The sequence below is a fragment of the Lampetra fluviatilis genome, chromosome 40 (assembly GCF_964198595.1).
Source record: "Lampetra fluviatilis chromosome 40, kcLamFluv1.1, whole genome shotgun sequence".
Lineage (NCBI taxonomy): Eukaryota > Metazoa > Chordata > Hyperoartia > Petromyzontiformes > Petromyzontidae > Lampetra > Lampetra fluviatilis.
In genome coordinates, this window is record NC_136314.1 from 7,796,046 (window position 1) to 7,819,041 (window position 22,996).

Consider the following 22,996-nt stretch of genomic DNA (forward strand, 5'->3'; position numbering starts at 1 on the left):
GAAACCTCTGCTGTCAAACTGGAGCTGGTCATAAGCACACTGCCCAGGTATGTAAAACTCTCCACTCTCTCCACAACTGCTCCATCAACAGCTGAGGGGGTGGAGTGTTTGGTGGCACAAAATACCCAGGCAGGTGCTTAGTTTTGGTGGGGCTGATGGTTAAGACCCCACCTCTTAGGAGCACACACACTCCAGGTTCAGCAGGAGCGCTTACAACTCCTCCTCCGAGTGAGCAGCAATCACCAATCTAACCACACACCCCACGATTGAACAACATTCCTGTCTCCCAATACACAAAGACAAAGACCCCGTATAGCCTGAAAAGACTGTTGGAACAAATATTAACTGTGAGCCACTATGAAAGCCGGCACACGACTCACGAGGGGGATAGGTGGCTAGCACCACACCCGGCCGCCTTTTTAAATCCTTTATATTAAGTTCACTTGCTTGCGCGCTTACGACCGTGCAAATCTTTCGGTCGTTTTTTAACCCACTTCCCGTGATCCAATCGAGCTGACATTTTGCACACAGACTCGTTGTGCGTGACAATTTATTTTCGTGAAAAAATTTTTAAAAAATTTTCCACTTTTTAGGAAAAAAAAACGTCATATTTAATTTAAAATACCAATGTGATAAAAATGAAACTCTTACTCAAGAAAAACAGAAATGAATAATAAAATAAAACCGATGCCACGCATATAAAGGATTTATAGTGAAAAACTTTGTTTTTACGGGTTAATTTTTATCCCTGATGATGATGATGATGTTCACACATCGCACCAGGTACTCATGTGAGGCTGAGTCGACCAAGGGGAGGCCCAGGACCAGTTCAGATAATCGTCACTGATGTTGGCCGTGAGCAGGAAACGAACCCGGGTCCCCAGGTTCATAGCGCAGCACGCTAATAGCTACACCACCGCTCCCTAATACACACAACGCTACACACCACAACCTATTGCAACTATGAACGTCGTTGTGGAAAACATAAGCAACAAAATGATACGGGCAGAAAATTCACGTAATCTGTCCCTCCACAAACGACCTTCTGGCAGTGCCTAATTTCAGCAGCACTGAATCAGTGCAAGCCTGGACAAGTTTCGACATCTGTTTCATCAGCAGCCATGCGAGCTTGAACTGATACTGGTGGCGAACTGTTGAAACCGGTCACGAGTTGCTGGTATTGAAGCAATGTCGATGAAATGGGCTCACAGAAGGCTGCTTAGCTGATTAAATGTGTAAAAGACTTATGGGACAGATATGGGGAGGTGAATTGTCTGATGTAACCCAAGTCACTCTTGCCAAAGTGGTAATGTGCCATTGCGTCTCAATGAGCCTGCATTTCATCTCCTGCTTAAATAAAGGAAGACGCCCACAAATAAGGCAGGTGGCCTACAATCCCTGCGTCCCCTTCCTCCCCCAACTCCCACCCATCTCCCTCTTCAAAACATTGGGAGCAAACCACGAAAACAACACTGGACAACACACTTTTTCTGGCATAAGGTATTCCAACGGTTTTAAGGTAATTTTGGGGTGCTGATTCCAAATCTGGCATCGGTTTTTGTCTATCACATCAGCTTTTTGGGATATCAAATATTGCATTTTCAATAAAAACTGCAGAAGAAAAATATTAAATAAATGTGGATATCTACATAAAATGATAATATAAACGCACTATCCTAAAAATACAGCACCATATTTTAACACTAAAGCAGTCACTGACTCGCAACAACTTGCAATCATAAGTGACAGAGTTAATTTCGGGTAAAATCAATGAAAATGGGGTATGCCGATAGCATAAAAATGAGATGTGATAGAGCAAATCTGAGATCAGATTTGGAATCAGCACCCTGAAAATAGTCTAGAACAGCTGCAGGCCAGAAAAAAAAAAATTGTTTACCAGTGCAATTATTGACTGACAACATCAAAGCAGTATCGGCAAGGAGGAGGCCTGTGTCACAGGACTCACCGAGAGAGGGGCAAGGCAAACAGTGATGCGGGGGCCCAATCTATGGCTACCAAATCTAGCACGATGGACTGGAGAAGTGCAAACCCCACGGCTCAGCCCAGATTTCGGTGCTGGGAGCCAGATACTAGCGCCACACTTGACAGCAATCACGTGCTCACACGCACATGGTAGGAAAACCGCACACTACAAAATCACATTCTGTCGCAGTGAATACTATCCCGTGGATATGAGAAAAGTCGACTTATTGCGACAAACTTGAGCATGCACATCCCCTTTAGCCAGTCCACTGCTGGATGAGGGCCTCCCCATGCCGTGGTGCGGGTCATCAAAGGGGTTACTAGACCAGGCACCCCCCCCACCCCCCATGCTGCTCAGTGTGGTAGGATATAAGCGGACATCAGACAGTGGAGCATAGTACAGCACAACAATGGGTTTCTCTGCACTGCCCTCTGCCACCCACAACACAGTCCCAATGGCTTTGAACTCTGACTGCAACCTAAATGCACAAAGGTCAGATTGCCTGATGTTCCAGCACTCACTGATTCACACTGTAACGACTGTAATAGTGCTTCAGTTTAACACGTGGCAGGCTTTCGCGACCAATATCATCCATAATAGAGGTGTTTGGGTTAGATCGCGTAAATATATAAATGTGTCGTTAAAACCCGCCACCACCCGACACAGCCAACTAGTAAGGTTTGTCACGTAAACAGAACGTGGCCAATTCGTCACCAGTACAGCACACCGGTGTGTTGGAGAGCCAAGCCACAACATTTACAAACTGAGTACGACGTTTCACCAGTAATTATAACCAGCTTCATCCTTCCATGCCATCCACACTCTGGTTGCAGAGAGAGGCTTTGACACGCACAGCTCCACTCTACTCTCAGTGGCTGGCGCTACACCACAGGGACTCACTATAGATCACTGCATAAGAAACGAAACAGTAAGACTTCTCCAGAAATCTGGCTGTCGCCTGATGAAGCTAGTTGTAATTACTGGCGAAACGTCGTACTGAAATTTCGATTTAAAGCTTTCGTGACTGCAGGGATTCATCTTCTTGGTTCTTTCGGTAAAGTCACGTAGAAGGGAAATAATAAAATAATAAAAATAAAACATCATCAAATCAAATTCTCACGACGTTTCGGCCACAACGCAAGCAGCCGTCCTCAGGTGACGCTGTCTTTCCGACAGCCCTGTTCTTCACCTGAGGACGGCTGCTTGCGTTGTGGCCGAAACGTCGTGAGAATTTAATTTTATTATGTTTTATTTTTATTATTTTATTATTTCCCTTCTACGTGACTTTACCGAAAGAACCAAGAAGACGTCGTACTCAGATTGTAAATGTTGTGGCTTGGCTCTCCAACACACCGGTGTGCTGTACTAGTGACGAATTGGCCACGTTCTGTTTACGTGACAACCCTTACTAGTTGGCTGTGTTGGGTGGTGGCGAGTTTTAACGACACATCTATATATTTACGCGCTCTAACCCAAAAACCTCTATTATGGATGTAATAGTGCTGTTTGTTGCTGCCTGTTTGACATTTTAGGCCTGTGCTCAGCAATTAAAACTGCGCGACAGTGAGACACAAGTTCAGTGTAGGTTACATCCAGACTCAATGCTCGCTACTGCCCGTGGTCTCCCCCCTGTAGCACGTGACCATTCGCAAGCATGGCCGCTCGTTTGGTTTGTAAACTTTTCCATAACGTGACTTAAAACTGCAACAGTTTGCTTAAAAAGAGCGTGCATTCCTGACCTGAAAAACGGGTTCATCTGCTCCAAGCACGGTCCACCGCCGCCTCGGCTGCGTGGAGCAGAGGTCGCAACCGGGTACCCGATACCCGTACCCTACCCGATACCCGGCTACCCGTACCCGGCCAGGTACGGGTAGCCGTTTGCGACCCTGGTGCGGCCGGGTACGGGTAGACCGTGAGTCACTGGTGAGTAACCGTTTGTCACTCATTTCGGGTAGGGTACAGGTACGGGTAGGGAACGGGTACCCGTACCCGGCCGGGTGCGGGTACAGGTACCCGTTTGCGACCCTGGTGCGCCCGGGTACGGGTAAGGAATCAAAACCCGTTTGCGACCTCTGCCACAGGGTCCCGAATGGTGGCACCGAGATGCCGTGTGCCGTGCAGTGAGGAACCGCGGGGGCCCGAGGGCGGGGATGACACAGAACCACCGCGCAGGCAACATGAAAGTCGAGGGCAGGTCTAGAGGTGCCACATTTTTCACTATAGACCCGAGACGAAATTCTCAGCCAGCCGAGGGAGGTCCAGTCTCAAAACTGTGCAGTATCCTGCAATATCGTTGAACAGAAGACGGGTGCCAGATATAGGTACAAATCAATTCCTGCCACCTGATCACAGATGCTGTTTTCAAGACTGGTGGCAACCCACAACGGGGGACACTGACGTGTCGGTGATGGACGCAGTAAAAGGGTTTGAGCGTGGACTGGAACGACAAGATTCAATGTTGTGGAAAGCACAGAAAACGGAGACAACAGAGCCTCGGCCATTCTACAGATTCGTTTTTAGGAGTGCTAGGCATTGGACATTTTGGTCACTTCCATTGGAAGACATTGAATATGGTCCATAGGAAACCAAACTGTGTTAACAACGCCCACGCATAACAACGAGGAAAACACTTAAACACCCATTTGGTGTGATGCTGATGAACAATAATGCTGATGAACATTCACTGTGCTGCCATTACCCAATCACCTCACAGGCACACCTGGCACATGAACAATTCAAGTCCCACCAATTCCACCTACGATGCGCGTCCATCCCTGGCCCAGCACGCTCGCAGCACGTGTGTCGACAAGGAAAGTCACTGTCCTTTGGCATTGCGGCAAGGGATGACGGCCAGTGGTCTAGTGTAGGGGAACGCACCTGAAATAACGTCCACCACATAGACGGAGCAATGAAATTACCAATCTATATAATTACAATACCCTCCCCCCACTCTTTGCCTCGAATCACTGCACCAGATTGAATTAAATGATGACGTCACCCTGCTGCTGCTCTATTTAATACCAGAAGCAACAGGAGAGCTTCACCATTCTTGCCCGATGAAGCTGATTGTAATTACCAGCGAAACGTCGGACTCAAATTTTAAAATGCTGTTGATTCTCTCTTCAACACACCGGTGGGCTAAAGAAGTGATTTATTTTGTCCTTTGAAAAACGTGACACATTTTTTACTGATTGGCCGTGTCGGGTGGTGGAGGGTTACGACACATTTATAAATAACGCGATCTGACCCAAAAACCTATATTGTGCTAGATGGAATGTTGCACCCCAGGACCGCAAAATGGCAACAGCTTGGGGCGGCTTTAATCCAGCAGTGGATTGACCATTACTCCTGCTGCTGATGATGCTTCTCGACAAGAAAGCAACTCTTTACGGCCATGCAGTTCTACTAGACGGAGAAGTCGGTTTGATTTGGATGCTTCAGTAGAGCCACGGTTTCCACCTCCTCCCATCATCACACAGTCATGAAATAAACACGAGTTTGTTAGACTCAAAGAGCCCTCTTTGGCGCTCACTCATTATGCATGAGATGTCTGCATGGAAATAACAACCACGCTCAAAGGGAGCTACTCCTTCCTAAAACAACGTAAGTCGGCACGCCGAAGACAACGTTTCCCCTTGCAGCCTGCAACAGACCGCTGGTGCATGCACTGTTAAAGCGAGCGCCGAGTTTTAGGCCGTGAGGCCCGGACGCTGGGCTATTCATGCGAACTTCCCCGATGCGGCGGTCGCTGCCGTGGGTAGAGGTGGGCCCCGCCGCGCCCTGTGTAGGGGCGTCCGTCCAAGGGAAGCGAGGATGAGGGCGGAGCGGAGGGGGTTGGCATTACATGGGTCATGGTGCACGCACAGGGGTCGTTCCGTGATCTCGGATACAGTAAATGTGTGGGCAATTAATCAGTGCAATCACAAAGTGGATTTTTAGTCGGGCATAGTATGCATCAACAAACACCACAAGTCGGACAGAAATCATTGTGTCCACCCTTCTTGGCCAGGGAGGTACGCTCGTAAAACACCGCAGTGTCAAGAGGCACTCACACAAATGGATATTTTCATCCTCGCTGGGATAGCGAGTGCGTTCCGTTTTGTGTACGTGTCCAACCGCTCACTTATGCCAGAAGGCATTTATTGTCAACAATAATATATAACTTATAAATATATACAGCATTACTACAACTATGTATATTGCAAGGGTAATTTTACATTTTTTTATTGAGGTTCCTTAATTGTGGAACTGCCCACGCCCAGACAAAACGTAGCAGCACGCAACCCTTGCACCTGGCACGATCTTCCAAACGAGCCGACCCTCCCTCTCCCCACGTGGACCCCCTCTCTCTCGCTGCATGAGCCCTCTCCTCCCTCCTCATCATCAGCTGTAGTCACAGGCCATGGCCTTGCCCATGGTCGTCTCCCCACTGGGCATATGGCAAACAGAACACGGCCGGCAGGGTCATCCAGAGACATCCTGGGACATATTCTTGGTTTTTTCGGTAAAGTCACGTAGAAGGGAAATAATAAAATAATAAAAATAAAACATAATAAAATAATTCTCACGACGTTTCGGCCACAACGTTCCGTCCAGTGTCTCCACTGCGCCACCCTGCTGCCCAACCTCAACGTAACCCCAACGTTAAACAGCGTAGGCCAAGTTTCTGCCTGTGGTTCCTTCGTAATGGAATACCCCTTCATAGACACAGTGTAAACATAACTGTGCATGAAGCGAGGTACTTCCTTCTGTGACTGCTGCAGGACAGGGAAGTAGCGTTGTCGTTCATGCAAATTGCATTTCACAATCACTGAAGAGCCACAGACTGGAGCTGTAAGGCAGTCGCCACACGGTAAGCCGGCACCAACAATTGCCCAAACTCTGAGGTCCCCTGTATATTAAGATTAATGAATGTTTATAAATGTGAGGAATCCCACGCACGCGACGGGGAAACACCAGCCCGTACAGAAGGTGCAGATGATATTTACTCTGCACTTTGCCGGCCCGCATTCTCCTGGCGAGTCAGGGTACGGCACCCCCTCAACGCCCACGAGAAGAGAGTTTCGCAAGATTTGTGAGACCCACCAACCCTCGCCGCTCCAACGGTGCGGTGCTACAGGCCACATGCAGCATAGCCACCACTGCCACCACGGCTGATGTGGATCGTCATGGTGCGTCGGATGACGTTGACTGCTGAAGTCGTGCAGTCAGGGACTGTTATGCAAGCGGGTGAGAGTCCACCGAGATTAATTGTTGAACACCTGAGTAACCATGGCTACCCCCCCACCAGGCATGGTGCAATTCTATTTTTTTTGCATGTGGGCGATGGTTCGGCTTGAATGGCTTGGCTGCAATGCTGTGACAGGTAATGCTCCATTCTTTGGTGATGTAACCTGAACTCGAGATTATATCGACGCGACGCAGCCGACTTCGTCCAATTCCCTCGTACATTGGCGCATTGCTGTAAAGTGCAGCGACAGCCCTGACAACCGGTTCAGGGAGACCATGCTGACCACTAGGCACTGCTAGGTTAGCTATGTGAAGTAACAATTACCACGTAGAGTCTGGAGTTTTATGTATATACCGGATAACTTTATGCCCAGCACAAACGTTAAAGATTGGCTCGCATTGGAGCATGTGTCACATCAGACTAATCTTTAACACGTAGGATTTCGCGACCAACTTCATCCTAAATATAGGTTTTCATTTTGGGGTTAGATTGCATAAATATAAATGTGTCCTAAAAACCCCCCACCAGCCAATTTGTCAGGTTTGTCACGTAAACAAAACATGCCAATTCGTTACGAGTACAGCACAACAGTGTGTTGGAGAGCAAATCCACAACATTTACAACACATTTATATTGACGAGATCTAACCCAACAATATATATTATAGACTTATCTTGATAGGCCTGTAGACCTGCTCAATTGGAGCAAGAGCTGTTAGCGACTGCTTGTTAAGCAGAGGTCGCAAATGGGTTTTGATTCCTTACCCGTACCTGGCCGCACTAGGGTCGCAAATGGGTACCCGGTACCCGTACCCGGCCGGGTACGGGTACCCGTTCCCTACCCGTACCCTACCCGAAATGAGTGACAAACGGTTACTCACCAGTGATTCACGGTCTACCCGTACCCGGCCGCACCAGGGTCGCAAACGGCTACCCGTACCCGGCTGGGTACGGGTAGCCAGGTATCGGGTAGGGTACGGGTATCGGGTACCCGGTTGCGACCTCTGTTGTTAAGGCCGGCGTGGCACACGAGTCGGCAGTGTGGGCAGGGCCGCGCCCAGCCACCTTTATCCCCCCACTGCTAGCAATGGTTTACAAAGAAACGTGGCGAGGATTGGCAAAGTCTGCTCTGCTCACACAAATAATGGGAAACACCAGGAGGGGGCTCGTCTTTGTCCGTGGCCTCAAGCTAGTGCTGCAGATTCCACATTCTCATGGCGAACGGCTGGCACAATTCAGGAGGGAACGCTTGTAGCTTCCAACAAAGCAGCACACCTGTTGTCAACCCAGAATGCCCCATATGTGCCGACATGATCCCAGAACAAAGGTTACTCTCTGCCTGCCCGCCGTACCTTTCTTCATTATTGACAACTTGCAGATCAGCACACGGCAGATGCCTGCGCAGTGCAACTCACGACCTCCTCTTGATACCAAGATCCAGGATGGTCATGTCTATGCGCTGCTTCTCGGTGGCAGCCCCAACATTCTGGAACGATATCCCTCTGCACATTCGCAGCATCACCTCAATCGCCTCCTTCAAGAGAGACTTAAAAACTCACCTCTACAATCATGCTTTCGAGCGACTCTGAGCTTGGCTCCGCGCCTCTGAGTTGTGGCCGTTACGTCCGCAAATTTGCGCGCGTTATAAATTGCATTATTATTATTAAACCGACCACAACCCCACGACCGGCTCATATCACAGAGCGAGAGCAGAGATTTCAACCGTGAACGTGATGTCGGCAGACACCCAGCTGCACCGACAGGAGAGGTTTTTTGCTGAGCACGTAAAGCCAGACAAAGCCGGTTGAGTGTTCTCATGATGCCACCCAGTGGGATTACTCCAGGAGGCTACACCTTTTGCTGATGAGACTTGAGGGTTCGCTTGTTGAGACAAACGCTACTGGGGAACATCAGTGTGGCAGGGTGCCAGAGGAATTCGATGTACAGTCATACCTCGGTATACGACCGCTTTGGAATACGTCGAATTTGGTATACGTCGTGTTTTGATGAGAAAAAAATGTCTTGGGATACGATGTCTTGTTTGGGATACGAGGTGCTTGCTAGAACTTGTATGGGTCGGGATGAGTCACTGTGTACCCGCGTAGACCCCGTTCACGACTCCTCCCCTTCTTCCCCACCATCCTCGTAGGCTATCAACTCCTCTCAGCAAGGTAAAGTGACGCTAAATTTTATTTGTATAAAAATTTATTTTGATTTTTTATGCATTTATTTTTATTTACGTATGCATTTTAGTAATACGTGGTGTCTAAATTATTTTATACAACCCCATTAATGTATAATATGCCGTATAAAATATAATTCCTTATACTCTGGAACGGATTATTTCCTTTCCCTTTATTTCTTATGGGAAACATTCGTTTGGTCTACGTCATTTTCGATATAAGTCCGACCTTCTGGAATGAATTAACGACGTATTCCGAGGTACCACTGTATATTATACTTCCTTTAAGCCATTCATTGCTCAAGTAGCGCAGTGGTGCAGTGTTTGGTGCACTCAGCAATCTGGAGTTGATTTATGGCCACGGCTAACATCAGGAGCGAGTGGTATCTGAACCGGTACTGGGCCCTTCCTCTTAATTATTCGACACTGGTGGCAACTATGGTCAGCTCCCACAACCAGACAGCTCCCACAACCAAACGACATGCACAGGCCTTCATCCAGCAGTGAATTTGAAAAGGACCATTCACGATCGTTTACGTAACAAATTCAGTAAACTCGACGATGGGAAAGTGATGTCCCCTCTGCTGGCTCACGGCCGCAGAGGTGAGTGCCGCCCGTGGGAGTAGAGAGATGCCCAAGTTAGGCCTTCACCGGTCCTGTCCATCCTCAATCACTCGCGGTGACGCACATACTACGGCGGCCGCCACGGTGAACCCGGCCGCTCGCCCCGTTTGGACGCTGGCACGAGCGCGTTTTTGTTAGAATGTGTCAACAAGCGTTGGTGCCGACTGGACAGCGCCGCCACACGCACAGCCTGCTGGAGCTGCCCTCAAACCGGATCACATTCACCGCATTCCAATGCCCTCAGCAAATACCAGGGCTATCTATCGAAATGGGCCCGGCACTGGCCTGGCACTCATAGCACAGTACACAACACAAGCCCAGCATGAACGATCGGGGGACTGCAGCCTGCACGCTGCTCACTCACGCACACAGTGCACAGCTCCACTGCCGACAAAAACATAAGGACAAAGATCCCCCTCCTCTTAAGCCTTTACGACTGTTGGAACAAGTGGGTAGCGAGCGCCTACGAAGGTCGGCATGGCACATGAGGGGGTGGGGGGTGGGCCAGCACCACGCCAACTTTGTCTCCCCAGTGGCGATGTTTACACACTGCATCAGGTACTCATTTAAGGCTGAGTAGACCTTGGGGAAGCGCGAGATTTGATTCAGATAATCTCCGTTGTTATTGGTCATGAGCAGGAATCGAACTCGGGTCGCCGGATTCAGAGCGCAGCGCACTAACAGCTACGTATTCTGACAGCCTGAACACTGCACAATCACACAGTTTAGCCTGCACCCTGCACTCACTCTCACACAGCACTGTCACATGGCTTTTCATTCTCCAAAAATTGCGATTTCTGTCCGAAACGTTAACTTTTGATTATAAATTCATGTTAGGGCTGAGAATTAAAGTACCTGTCAATAAAAAAAATAAGCTCTTGTCGAAGAGCACGTGCGGATGCACATCACTCACTCACACAATCGCAACCAATGGCGGAGCCAGGATTTTCAGGTGGGGGGGGCAACCCCTCCAGCAATGAAAAATAATAGGTGTTGGTAGCAAGGACTCGTTCCTTGCTTTTTATTCGACGCGTGTGCGGCGATGGCGCAACCATCGATCGAGGGTCGAATTCGAACCGCGTTGTGTGATCGGCATCGCGCTCGCTGAAGGTGAATGCCTTCAGGGAAGTCGTGTACTGTATACGCAACTGCGCACAATTATGCGAGTCACTTACAACTGCTTTGCCGTTACTTATTGCCAATTATGGACTCAGACTATTGTCCTATCATCTCATAGAGTCCCTGGCACATAATAATATGCGACACAGTGGCAGTGGGGGTCGTGCACAGACACTGCTGGCAGGCAGCTTCATGTATTTTCTGTCAATTACACAAATTCCCAGTTTAGTCGGAGTGAGCGTCGCTCGTACGAGGCCACAGATGCGCTTGGGTCATTAACGTGCATGATTAGCTGCACGGAATCCTCAACCATTGTCGACCCTCCCTCACCCACAACGCTCCCCGTCTCACCCGGTGGGGCATCGCTCTGATGACTCACCACAGCTCTTCCCAGAAGACCGAGACCAGTGACCGAGCCACCGATCAACGTTATTGAAATTCTTTAAGTAATGTTGTGGAGCAAAGTACGGTCTCCCAGTCTACTGCCTAGAGACTCCATCGCAGACTGGCCTGTCAATCTACTGCCTTGACATCCCGTCAGAGACAGGTCTGCTAGTGTATTGTCTCGAGACCCCGAAGACACTGGTCTGTTAATCTAAAGACAAGGGTCCCACTTCATCCATAATTCCATTAAATGACAGAGAACACTCAAAGAGATCTAGCTGGTTAAATGCGCCGTGTTAGGAAACGCGTGCAGGTTTGTTTCATGTCAAGAAGCACTTGCGAGGAGTAGGCTTCACAGCCGAGTAGCGCGAGTGCCCGGGGAGTTGCGTGCCAACCCGTTCCGCGTGAGGGCCCACGTGCCGAGCGAGGATGGATGCTGGAGTGGAGAGACACTTCAACGAGCCAGTGTCAGCCTCTCCGGGATGAGACTCTGACACTCGGATGCAATGGCCGTCGACATTACTGGGCACGTGAGGACTCGTGGATCCACAAACTGTTACGAGTCAGGGTCATAGCTTCATTCAAGAATGAATTAATTTCGTCTCGGTCTGTACTTCCTCTCAAAGCCGATATTACTCTGCGTGACTGAGGCTATGAACTCCAAACCATGGACCATGCAAACCAAACTCTGCCCCAAATATACACATGAAGGTGGTGGGTGAGCGCATGAGTGGGTAAGTGGGTGCGTGAGTGGGTGGGTGAGTGGGTGATTGGGAAGGTGAGAAAGTGTGTGGGTAAGTGGGTCAAGTGAGCGAGCGAATTGTTGAGTGGGTGGATGATTAGGTGAATGTATGGGTGAGTGATGAGTTCGAGTGGGTAGGCTGATTAATGGGCCAGTGCGTAAGCGAGTGGGCGAGTGGGTGAATGAGTTTGAGCAAGTGAGTGAGTGAGTGGGTGCTTGAATGGGTGCGTGATTATGTGAGTGGGTGAGCAGTGGGTGAGTGTGAGTGGGTGAGTGTGAAGGGGTGAGTGTGAGGGGGTGAGTGTCTGAAATTCACCAGACAATGCCATTTATTTTCTACATCTCTTACAACTGATTCCCCGATAGTTGCTCTAGATAGGCCACCAAACACAGAGGGGACGCACCATTGTCTCATTAGTACTGGCTCCTCTCTTGTCTGACTCATTTGTACAGTTTCGTTTGCTTCATTAGCCCATGGATCATGAATAACCAATCTCATACGCACGCTCCAATGTGTGTGTTGTGAGCACAGAATTAATGTTGCTGGATAAACCCATGAACTGTTGCCCATCTAGAAACATCGACAGCCATTTCTACGAGGCACTGTATTTGCAGTGTAGCGGGAAGCAAACGGCACAAACTAAAACCATCACTATCTGGACAGAACCAAGCAAGCTCGGCAGGGTCAATTCCTTCTCTGTTGTTGAGAAAACGTGAACGGCAGATGCGGCCCAAGAGGTGTTGCATGCCACATCCGGCCTTGTAACACACTTTGTCATGCGCATAGCACGTAGCGAACACCTCGTGACCAGGTAAACTCACATAGGTGCATCTGGGTTGTTATACAACGCAGAAGGAAGGAATATATATCGGATGTGGCCATTGCTCAGGTATGTCGCGCTGCTCAGGTGTGACAGGAAAATCAGGTTTATCTAAAAATACCCGACACACTCTGGCTGAGAGAACCGCAGTCACGCGCTGGTATTTTGTGGTTCCAGATGAGAACGTGCACGTCAAACCCCAGCAGCAGCAGCCACGTGGTGAAAGGCGACCCATGTCGCACGGGAAGAGTCGTCTAATATTAAACGGCGACGCGGGTGATGATGTCAGCGGTGATTCCTGTTAGGCCGGTTCACACCTAAGCAACATTGCTTCGGCGAGTTTAAAGAATTATTAATTATTATTCCACCTGCATTGCCCAGAAAAGTATCGACTATTCTCAATACTCTTTTCAAGAGAGTCCTGCCAAGTTTCACAGTAGGGGGCGATGTTGCTATGCGTAATCCTCATTGAGTAATTTGCAGGTAACTTTTCCAGCCTTATTGGGATGTTTGGCCAATACTGGTTACAATGTACGTTCATTAAACTATGAGGGTACCAGAGAACCCAGAGGAGGAAACCCATGCAGGACAGGGGGAGAACATAACTCCACAATAACTCCACACTCGGGTCTCTATCTCGGGTCTCTGTCTAGAGACCCGAGTCGGGAATCGAACCCAGGTGCTTGTTGTTGTGAGACGCGAGTGTTGACACTGTGCGCCACACTGTCGAGTCGAATTCATCGCTCGCTTAATCATAAGCAACAATCTCCTCTAGCGCTATTGAATCGAGATGAGTGTGAGCACACTTCACTCATTGATGCCTCTAGCCATGTGACTGTTTCATCTCATCCACACTGTGGTCATCCACCACCACACTGCAGATCACAACAACACACTCACTCACTCGCTTACCCACTCACCACATTGCAGGTCATAACACTTCTTCGCTTGCTGCGTCTTCCCTCGCATCGTTTAACTTTGGAATTCCTTCCCATCGTCTCTTTTCCCCGAAGCTTTCATAATAACCTTGCTCAATTCAATAAACGTGTCACACTCTTCGCCTATTACAACTTTGATCATGCTGATTGTAACTGGCCAAGTGAGATTTCAGATCTTTAAGCCTGTGCTCAGCAAATGGGTAAAAACGGACCTTGAGTGAACTTAGCCATGCAGACACAAAAAGGTCCCCCCCAATGTGACCCAAAATGTACCCAGCGGTGTCCATGGCAATACGTTTATCCATCTCCTTGTCACCCAGCAGCTTTCATCCCGACAGCTGGGGCGAGACAGCACTCACTGCAACCCCACTCAGCCTCTGTCCTCGTTATCACAGCTGCGTATCTCAGCAGCGGCTATCGGCCCCACAAGACAACACAACAAGCAATGCCTTCCATTGATAAGGCGCTAAATCGTGTAACGAAACGTCTTCAAACGCCGCACAATGGGCGAATTGGACACCGACCAGGAAAAAGGGAAACCTGGGAAGGGTGGAAAGCATGGAGATAGGTATCAAGTATAAACATCGATGCTGGAAGTGAAGAGGTGGAGGGGCTTCGATTTAAAGCTTTCGTGACTGCAGGGATTCATCTTCTTGGTTCTTTCGGTAAAGTCACGTAGAAGGGAAATAATAAAATAATAAAAATAAAACATAATAAAATAATTCTCACGACGTTTCCGCCACAACGCAAGCAGCCGTCCTCAGGTGAAGACCAGGTCTGTCGGGGAGACAGCGTCTTCAGACACTGTCTCCCCGTTGTGGCCGAAACGTCGTGAGAATTACCTTATTATGTTTTATTTTTATTATTTTATTATTTCCCTTCTACGTGACTTTACCGAAAGAACCAAGAAGAGGTGGAGGGGCGTTGTGGAGTTGGGAGTTCCAGAGGGCGGTGGCAGAGTTCCTGAAAAAGCGGCCACCATGAGGCCCGAAGCGGGCAAAGGGCACGGAGGAGGCCAGAGTGGGCCCTGCGAAGAGGGCGCGCAAGTAAGCGGGCGGGTTTGTATGTTTGGAGCAAGTCACTCGTTAACATATGTCGTGACGGAACTGCAAGACCTGACCATGGCCATCCGGTGCTCGCCAAGCTGCATTGGCTTCCGGTTGCCAAATAAATACATTAGAAGGTCGCACTCATTACACACAAACTGATTGCCACAAATAAACCACAGTACCTTGCTGATCTCGTCAAGGAACATAAAGTATCATGTGAACTCCGGTCATCCTCTCAGTGGCTTTTGGCTTGCCATCGAACAAAGACGCTCACTGCATCTTGTGCTTTCACATGTGCTTCTGTGGCCGTCTGGAATGATCTTCTTTCCGATATTAGAAAGTCACTGGAGCTATGCACTTTTAAATCTACAGTGAAAACTAATTTCTTTTACAAAATCCTTTTCCGTTTAGCTTGTCCTTCCCCCGCACCTCCGATTAGCACGGTTGGCTACGTCCTGTGCGAAAGAAGTTGAACATCATACATACTCAGTTGGAGAGGTTAGGGGGGCAAGACTACGGAGGGACGGGTAAACTAGGAATCACTCCTGGCATTACTTCAATAGGCCTATGTCCAACACCGGCGCTCCTATATGCTCCTTACAAAGTAGTCGCCCACAACCTCAGAAGACAGCTTATGTTAAGTAACGTGAGAAGGCAAATAACATTGAAAAAACACTCGGTGCAGTCATGGGTGACTAATTTTACACTTACTACGCTTGTAAACCAGGTTTAATCATTGTTGGTTTTCTGAATTTCAATCCATGACCTCAACAATGTCAAAATAATTAAGCAGACAATAACACACCTTCCCACATTTCTCTCTCCACGTAAAAAAATTCATATTTTTAAACATCCCATGAGCCACATGGCCTTCTGGGGGTAGATATGTTTTCGTAGCACTGGTTTAATACTTACAAACTCTGGACCGGTTTTGACATTTGGCGTCTCATCAGCAGTCAGTCTTGCTTTAAAAAATACTGTGAATAGTGGCAGACGTTTATCGGCAAAGGCCATCTGTGTTAGATACGGGGCACTTTCACCATACCTGGCACTTTTACCAATAACTTTTGAATCACCCGGCCACACTCACGATTCTGTCTCCAATCAAACGCAATTTACAGTAATCCAATAATGAGATGGTGGGCGTGCCACACGGAGCCAAGTGCCACAACGAGGCGATGGGAGTTTTGGCTTAAACTCCTGGCGTGGCTCAAGCCTGATACTATGATGGGCGAAACCGGTACCGCTGGTTCCTGATTGAATCGTGGGCAGGATTCACACGCATTTTGGTGTCATCATCGTCAAAATAACTGCAGTCAACTAAGAGATCGTACTGATCGTTACTGCGGGTGTAATAACCGTAATAATAACACTGGTCACACTTTTTCTGACATAAGGTATTCCAACGATTTTAAGGTAATTTTGGGGTGCTGATTCCAAATCTGGCATCAGTTTTTGTCTATCACATCAGGTTTTTGAGATATCAAATATTGCATTTTCAATAAAAACTTCAGAAGAAAAATATGAAATAAATGTGGATATCTACATAAAATAATATTATAAACACACTATCCTAAAAATACAGCACCATATTTTAACACTAAAACAGTCACTGACTCGCAACAACTTGCAATCATAAGTGACAGAGTTAATTTCGGGTAAAATCGATGAAAATGGGGTATGCCGATAGCATAAAAATTAGATGTTATAGAGAAAATCTGAGATCAGATTTGGAATCAGCACCCTGAAATGAGTCTAAAATAGCTGCAAAAGTCCAGGCCAGAAAAATATGTTTTTTTTGTTGACCAGTGTAATCCATGCCATCCACTTTACTCAGAGTGGACGGTAACGATCCCCAGACGTCAGTCACAAAAGTAGCCCATCGTGTGCCTGTGTCAGGGTCAAATTTGTGATCAATTCCGAATAATTATCTTCAAATTACTCAATTGGGATTATACACAAAGCAATCATCTAATAATAGATGGGAAAAGGGCAGCGTAGAAAAAATATACCGTTTTGTGGATATTGTGTTTGGGCGATTGTGAACGTCAGTGGTCAGCGTTAAATTTGAGGTGGTTAGTCAGGGCACAGGTCTAAGAGACAGAGTGAGTGTAAAGCTGGGGTCGTGGATATGAGGTACAGTAAAGGAGTAGGGGTTTGTGTCATTGACCAGTGCAATGTTGCCGCAACATTGTTGCTAACAGCACTGTGTTGTTCCTGTTGCGCCGCATATTTGGGTGTGCGGTAACACTGGGGGAAATATGTTGTTTGGTGATGGTGCTGCATTAGCAGTGGTGCACAAGCAACACAAGTTCAAAACATTGCGTCAATAACAGTGGTGTTAAAGCCAGTGTTTTTTGTCGAATGTGCTGGGTTTTTTGGGGAGAATGTCAGTTGCACGTGCATTGGCAACATAACTTTATTTGCAGAAGTTTGCACGTTCAAAGGCGCTGTGGATTGGCTGGACGAGGGCACGTAACTCATCAAAGTTCAACATGGCAGATTTATTTGTATTATAGCCTAGGGGTCGTGATCAATCTGCCTTTATGTAATATATGCACCTCATTTATCTGAACTGCTTTACATGATTGCACCCTTATACAAAGTAGGCACATGCCATTTTTGTAACTTTCCGACCCGTCCCTATTGGACATCTGTTAAAAAAAGCTTCATAGCTCATCGGATTCCTCGGGGATAAATAAACATTCTGATTCTGCTGAGTGCGGGTGAGCTCCCAGGGCTGGGCATTCAGGCAAGGGGGGGATGTTGATGCCAGCACTCTGGCCTCTATAGCCCGAGCTGAATCAACCATTAAAGACTAGGAATGTGACCGAATCCATTTTATTCGTTCTCTTTGTAAACTTGTGTCCCCGCCCCCACCACCACAGTTTTGCACCACGAGACGATTAAATTCATTCAGATGCACCGTACAACATCGTGGTGGAGAACTGCCCGCAGATGCGGATATCAGAGAGCTTCCACTGAGATCGCCTTCAAGTCACCTCTGGTCCACGAAGTTGGGGGCAGCACTTTCGGGCACAAATTAATCGCCATGGGCTCAGTAACGTGCAACTGCCTTGCACATGAGAAACAACCGAGTTGCAGGGTTTACATCGAACATTTGAATAAAGCCAGAAAGTCAGATTACAACGCGCGAATTTTGCTCAAGGCTTGTGTTGGGGTTTGGGCTCAGAATAGATGCTGTTGGACAGGAGGCATGGGGAAGACGGAAGCTTGTGTTGCCTCCGAAACGTCGTGATTTTTATTTTATTTTACTTTTATTAATTTTAATTTTTTACCTACGTGACTTTACCGAAAAAACCTAAGAATATGGGGAATGGTTGTTAGCATGAACAGAACCATCGCCGTGTTGGTCATCGGGTTGCGTGATCATACTTCGCCGTGCTGGTAGATGCAGCACTGTGCAGAGAACAGTCCCAGAACCGGCTCACACCTCACTTCGCAACTTACGTCAGCCGTGGCCGAGAATCAAACGCAGATCGCTAAGATCATTGCGCAGTGAATTAGCGACTGCGTCTCCACTCTCCACCCAGCAGTGTTGTTATAAGGGTCAAGGTCATGGGTTACGGGAGGTGGGGTCACTGTTTGGGGTATAGGGTCGGTGTCATGGGTATAGCATGAGTGTTACGGGTACAGTTGTAATCTTAAGAGTAGAGTGTTTGGGGTATTCGCATGTGAGAGGCAGTGTTTATGTTAGGGGCTTAGGGTGAATGTCTGGTGTTTCGGGTTGGTGTTTAGGGTATTGGGTGGTGTTAGGAGTAGAGGATACGGGTTTAGGTGGTAAAGGTTTCGTTGTAGGGGCGTGGTTGTGTGTGTGGGGTTATGCTTTGAAACTATGTGGTGTTAGAGACTCAGTGTTAGACTTGCTGCATTAGAGCCATGGTGCGAAACTATCAACATTCGACTCGTCGTGTGATGTTGGATGGTGTTAAAATCAGTGTTAGTCTCACAGTGTTGGACCCCGGGCACTAGAGGCTGTGTTAGTCTCACAGTGTTGGACCCAGGGCGTTAGAGGCTGTGTTAGTCTCAGTGTTGGACACATGGCGCTAGAGACTGTGTTAGTCTCACAGTGTTAGACCCAGGGCGTTAGAGGCTGTGTTAGTCTCACAGTGTTGGACCCAGGGCACTAGAGACTGTGTTAGTCTCACAGTGTTGGACCCAGGGCACTAGAGGCTGTGTTAGTCTCACAGTGTTGGACCCATGGCGCTAGAGACTGTGTTAGTCTCACAGTGTTAGACCCAGGGCGTTAGAGACTGGGTTAGTCTCACAGTGTTGGACCCAGGGCGCTAGAGACTGTGTTAGTCTCACAGTGTTGGACCCAGGGCACTAGAGGCTGTGTTAGTCTCACAGTGTTGGACCCATGGCGCTAGAGACTGTGTTAGTCTCACAGTGTTAGACCCAGGGCGTTAGAGGCTGTGTTAGTCTCACAGTGTTAGACCCAGGGCGCTAGAGACTGTGTTAGTCTCACAGTGTTGGACCCATGGCGCTAGAGACTGTGTTAGTCTCACAGTGTTGGACCCAGGGCACTAGAGACTGTGTTAGTCTCACAGTGTTGGACCCAGGGCGCTAGAGACTGTGTTAGTCTCACAGTGTTGGACCCAGGGCGCTAGAGACTGTGTTAGTCTCACAGTGTTGGACCCAGGGCGCTAGAGACTGTGTTAGTCTCACAGTGTTGGACCCAGGGCGCTAGAGACTGTGTTAGTCTCACAGTGTTAGACCCAGGGCACTAGAGGCTGTGTTAGTCTCACAGTGTTGGACCCAGGGCGCTAGAGACTGTGTTAGTCTCACAGTGTTGGACCCATGGCGCTAGAGACTGTGTTAGTCTCACAGTGTTGGACCCATGGCGCTAGAGACTGTGTTAGTCTCACAGTGTTGGACCCATGGCGCTAGAGGCTGTGTTAGTCTCACAGTGTTGGACCCATGGCGCTAGAGACTGTGTTAGTCTCACAGTGTTGGACCCAGGGCGCTAGAGGCTGTGTTAGTCTCACAGTGTTGGACCCATGGCGCTATAGACTGTGTTAGTCTCACAGTGTTGGACCCAGGGCGCTAGAGACTGTGTTAGTCTCACAGTGTTGGACCCAGGGCGCTAGAGACTGTGTTAGTCTCACAGTGTTGGACCCAGGGCGCTAGAGACTGTGTTAGTCTCACAGTGTTAGACCCAGGGCGCTAGAGACTGTGTTAGTCTCACAGTGTTGGACCCAGGGCGCTAGAGACTGTGTTAGCCTCACAGTGTTGGACCCAGGGCGCTAGAGACTGTGTTAGTCTCACAGTGTTGGACCCAGGGCGCTAGAGGCTGTGTTAGTCTCACAGTGTTGGACCCAGGGCGCTAGGGACTGTGTTAGTCTCACAGTGTTAGACCCAGGGCGCTAGAGGCTGTGTTAGTCTCACAGTGTTAGACCCAGGGCGCTAGAGACTGTGTTAGTCTCACAGTGTTAGACCCAGGGCGCTAGAGGCTGTGTTAGTCTCACAGTGTTAGACCCAGGGCGCTAGAGACTGTGTTAGTCTCACAGTGTTGGACCCAGGGCGCTAGAGGCTGTGTTAGTCTCACAGTGTTGGACCCAGGGCGCTAGAGACTGTGTTAGTCTCACAGTGTTAGACCCAGGGCGCTAGAGACTGTGTTAGTCTCACAGTGTTGGACCCAGGGCGCTAGAGGCTGTGTTAGTCTCACAGTGTTAGACCCAGGGCGCTAGAGGTTGTGTTAGTCTCACAGTGTTAGACCCAGGGCGCTAGAGGCTGTGTTAGTCTCACAGTGTTAGACCCAGGGCGCTAGAGACTGTGTTAGTCTCACAGTGTTGGACCCAGGGCGCTAAAGGCTGTGTTAGTCTCACAGTGTTAGACCCAGGGCGCTAGAGACTGTGTTAGTCTCACAGTGTTAGACCCAGGGCGCTAGAGGCTGTGTTTGTCTCACAGTGTTGGACCCAGGGCGCTAGAGACTGTGTTAGTCTCACAGTGTTAGACCCAGGGCGCTAGAGACTGTGTTAGTCTCACAGTGTTAGACCCAGGGCGTTAGACTCACCGGGCTTCACGACCTTCACCCGCACCGGCTGCTGCTGCTGCTGCTGCTCCTGCTGCTGCTGCAGCACCAGCAGCAGCAGGGCCCGCGCGTCGTGCAGGATGAACCCGGCCACGGGGGTCGCGTCCACCTCGAGGACGACGTCCCCGGGGCACAGCTGCTGCTCCCCCCCGCTGCTGCTGCTGCACCGCTCGGGACCCGGGGCCCACGCGGCCACGCACACGAAGAGGCCCCTCTCGGCGCCGCCGCTGAGCTCCAGGCCCAGGGTCCCCGCGGGGCCCGGCCACAGGGCCACGTCCCGAACTCGCGTGGCCCACGCAGCGCGTCTTCTCGCCGCCTTCGCCATCGCTGGGGCAGCCTCCCTCCCTCTCTCTCTCAACAACGACCCCGACAGCAGCAGCAACAACAGCAGTAGTAGCAGCAGTCCCTCTCACGCACTGCTAGCGGTGGCGAGCTCGAATCAACGCATTGTGGGACACCCCCTCCGTTCACCCGCAGGCCTCCATCTCCCCGTGTCCCTCCCTCGGTGTCTCTGTCTCTCACCTTGCGTCCACCCCTCCTCCTCCCACGGTGTCCCCCCCGTGTGTGTCCGTGTCACTGTGTCACTCTCGGTCCCTCTCTCTCTCTCTCTCCCTCCCCGTGTTTGTCGGGTTTAATCCTCTTCTCTCGTCGATCTCACGGCGCTCACAATCCTCTCCGCGGTCGTGGCGGATAAATTCAAGATCCGTTGGGTGGGGAGGCGGTGATGTTGCTGATGGTGATGATGTTGCTGATGATGATGATGGGGGAAGGAGGAGAGCGAAGCGGAAAGGGCAGAGGCTGCACTTTGCCCGCTGTTCGCAGCTCCGCCCTTCCCTCTCAAGCCCATCGCTCCCTCCGTCTCCTCCACTCTCACGCCTCCCTCTGGACAATCTTACCCATTGCATCTCTCACCCATTGCATCTCTCACCCAGTGCATCTCTCACCCATTGCATCTCTCACCCAGTGCATCTCACCCATTGCATCTCTCACCCATTGCATCTCTCACCCATTGCATCTCTCACCCAGTGCATCTCTCACCCATTGCATCTCTCACCCATTGCATCTCTCACCCAGTGCATCTCTCACCCATTGCATCTCTCACCCAGTGCATCTCTCACCCAGTGCATCTCTCACCCATTGCATCTCTGACCCATTGCATCTCACCCATTGCATCTCTCACCCAGTGCATCTCTCACCCAGTGCATCTCTCACCCATTGCATCTCTCACCCAGTGCATCTCTCACCCAGTGCATCTCTCACCCATTGCATCTCTCACCCAGTGCATCTCTCACCCATTGCATCTCTCACCCATTGCATCTCTCACCCAGTGCATCTCACCCATTGCATCTCTCACCCATTGCATCTCTCACCCATTGCATCTCTCACCCAGTGCATCTCTCACCCATTGCATCTCTCACCCATTGCATCTCTCACCCAGTGCATCTCTCACCCATTGCATCTCTCACCCAGTGCATCTCTCACCCAGTGCATCTCTCACCCATTGCATCTCTCACCCATTGCATCTCACCCATTGCATCTCTCACCCAGTGCATCTCTCACCCAGTGCATCTCTCACCCATTGCATCTCTCACCCAGTGCATCTCTCACCCAGTGCATCTCTCACCCATTGCATCTCTCACCCATTGCATCTCTCACCCATTGCATCTCTCACCCATTGCGTATCTCACCCATTGCGTCTCTCACCCATTGCGTCTCTCACCCATTGCGTCTCTCACCCATTGCATCTCTCACCCATTACATCTCTCACTCATTGCATCTCTCACCCAGTGCATCTCTCACCCATTGCATCTCTCACCCAGTGCATCTCTCACCCATTGCATCTCTCACTCATTGCATCTCTCACCCAGT

General features: G+C 49.4%; 1 protein-coding gene across 5 annotated transcripts in view; it reads right to left on the bottom strand.

Moving 5' to 3' along the window:
• LOC144946191 (membrane-associated guanylate kinase, WW and PDZ domain-containing protein 1-like) overlaps positions 1-21,995 on the bottom strand; it is a 72,156-nt gene extending 50,161 nt beyond the window's left edge. For all 5 annotated transcript variants that reach the window (XR_013639787.1, XM_078875022.1, XM_078875021.1 and 2 more), the window contains exon 1: positions 21,110-21,995. Coding sequence is in view for 4 of the 5 variants with exons in the window: in XM_078875022.1 (XP_078731148.1) it covers positions 21,110-21,452 (343 nt within the window). In the remaining variant the exon portion in view is untranslated. The remainder of the gene's footprint in view (positions 1-21,109) is intronic.
• Between the last annotated feature and the right edge of the window lie 1,001 nt (positions 21,996-22,996).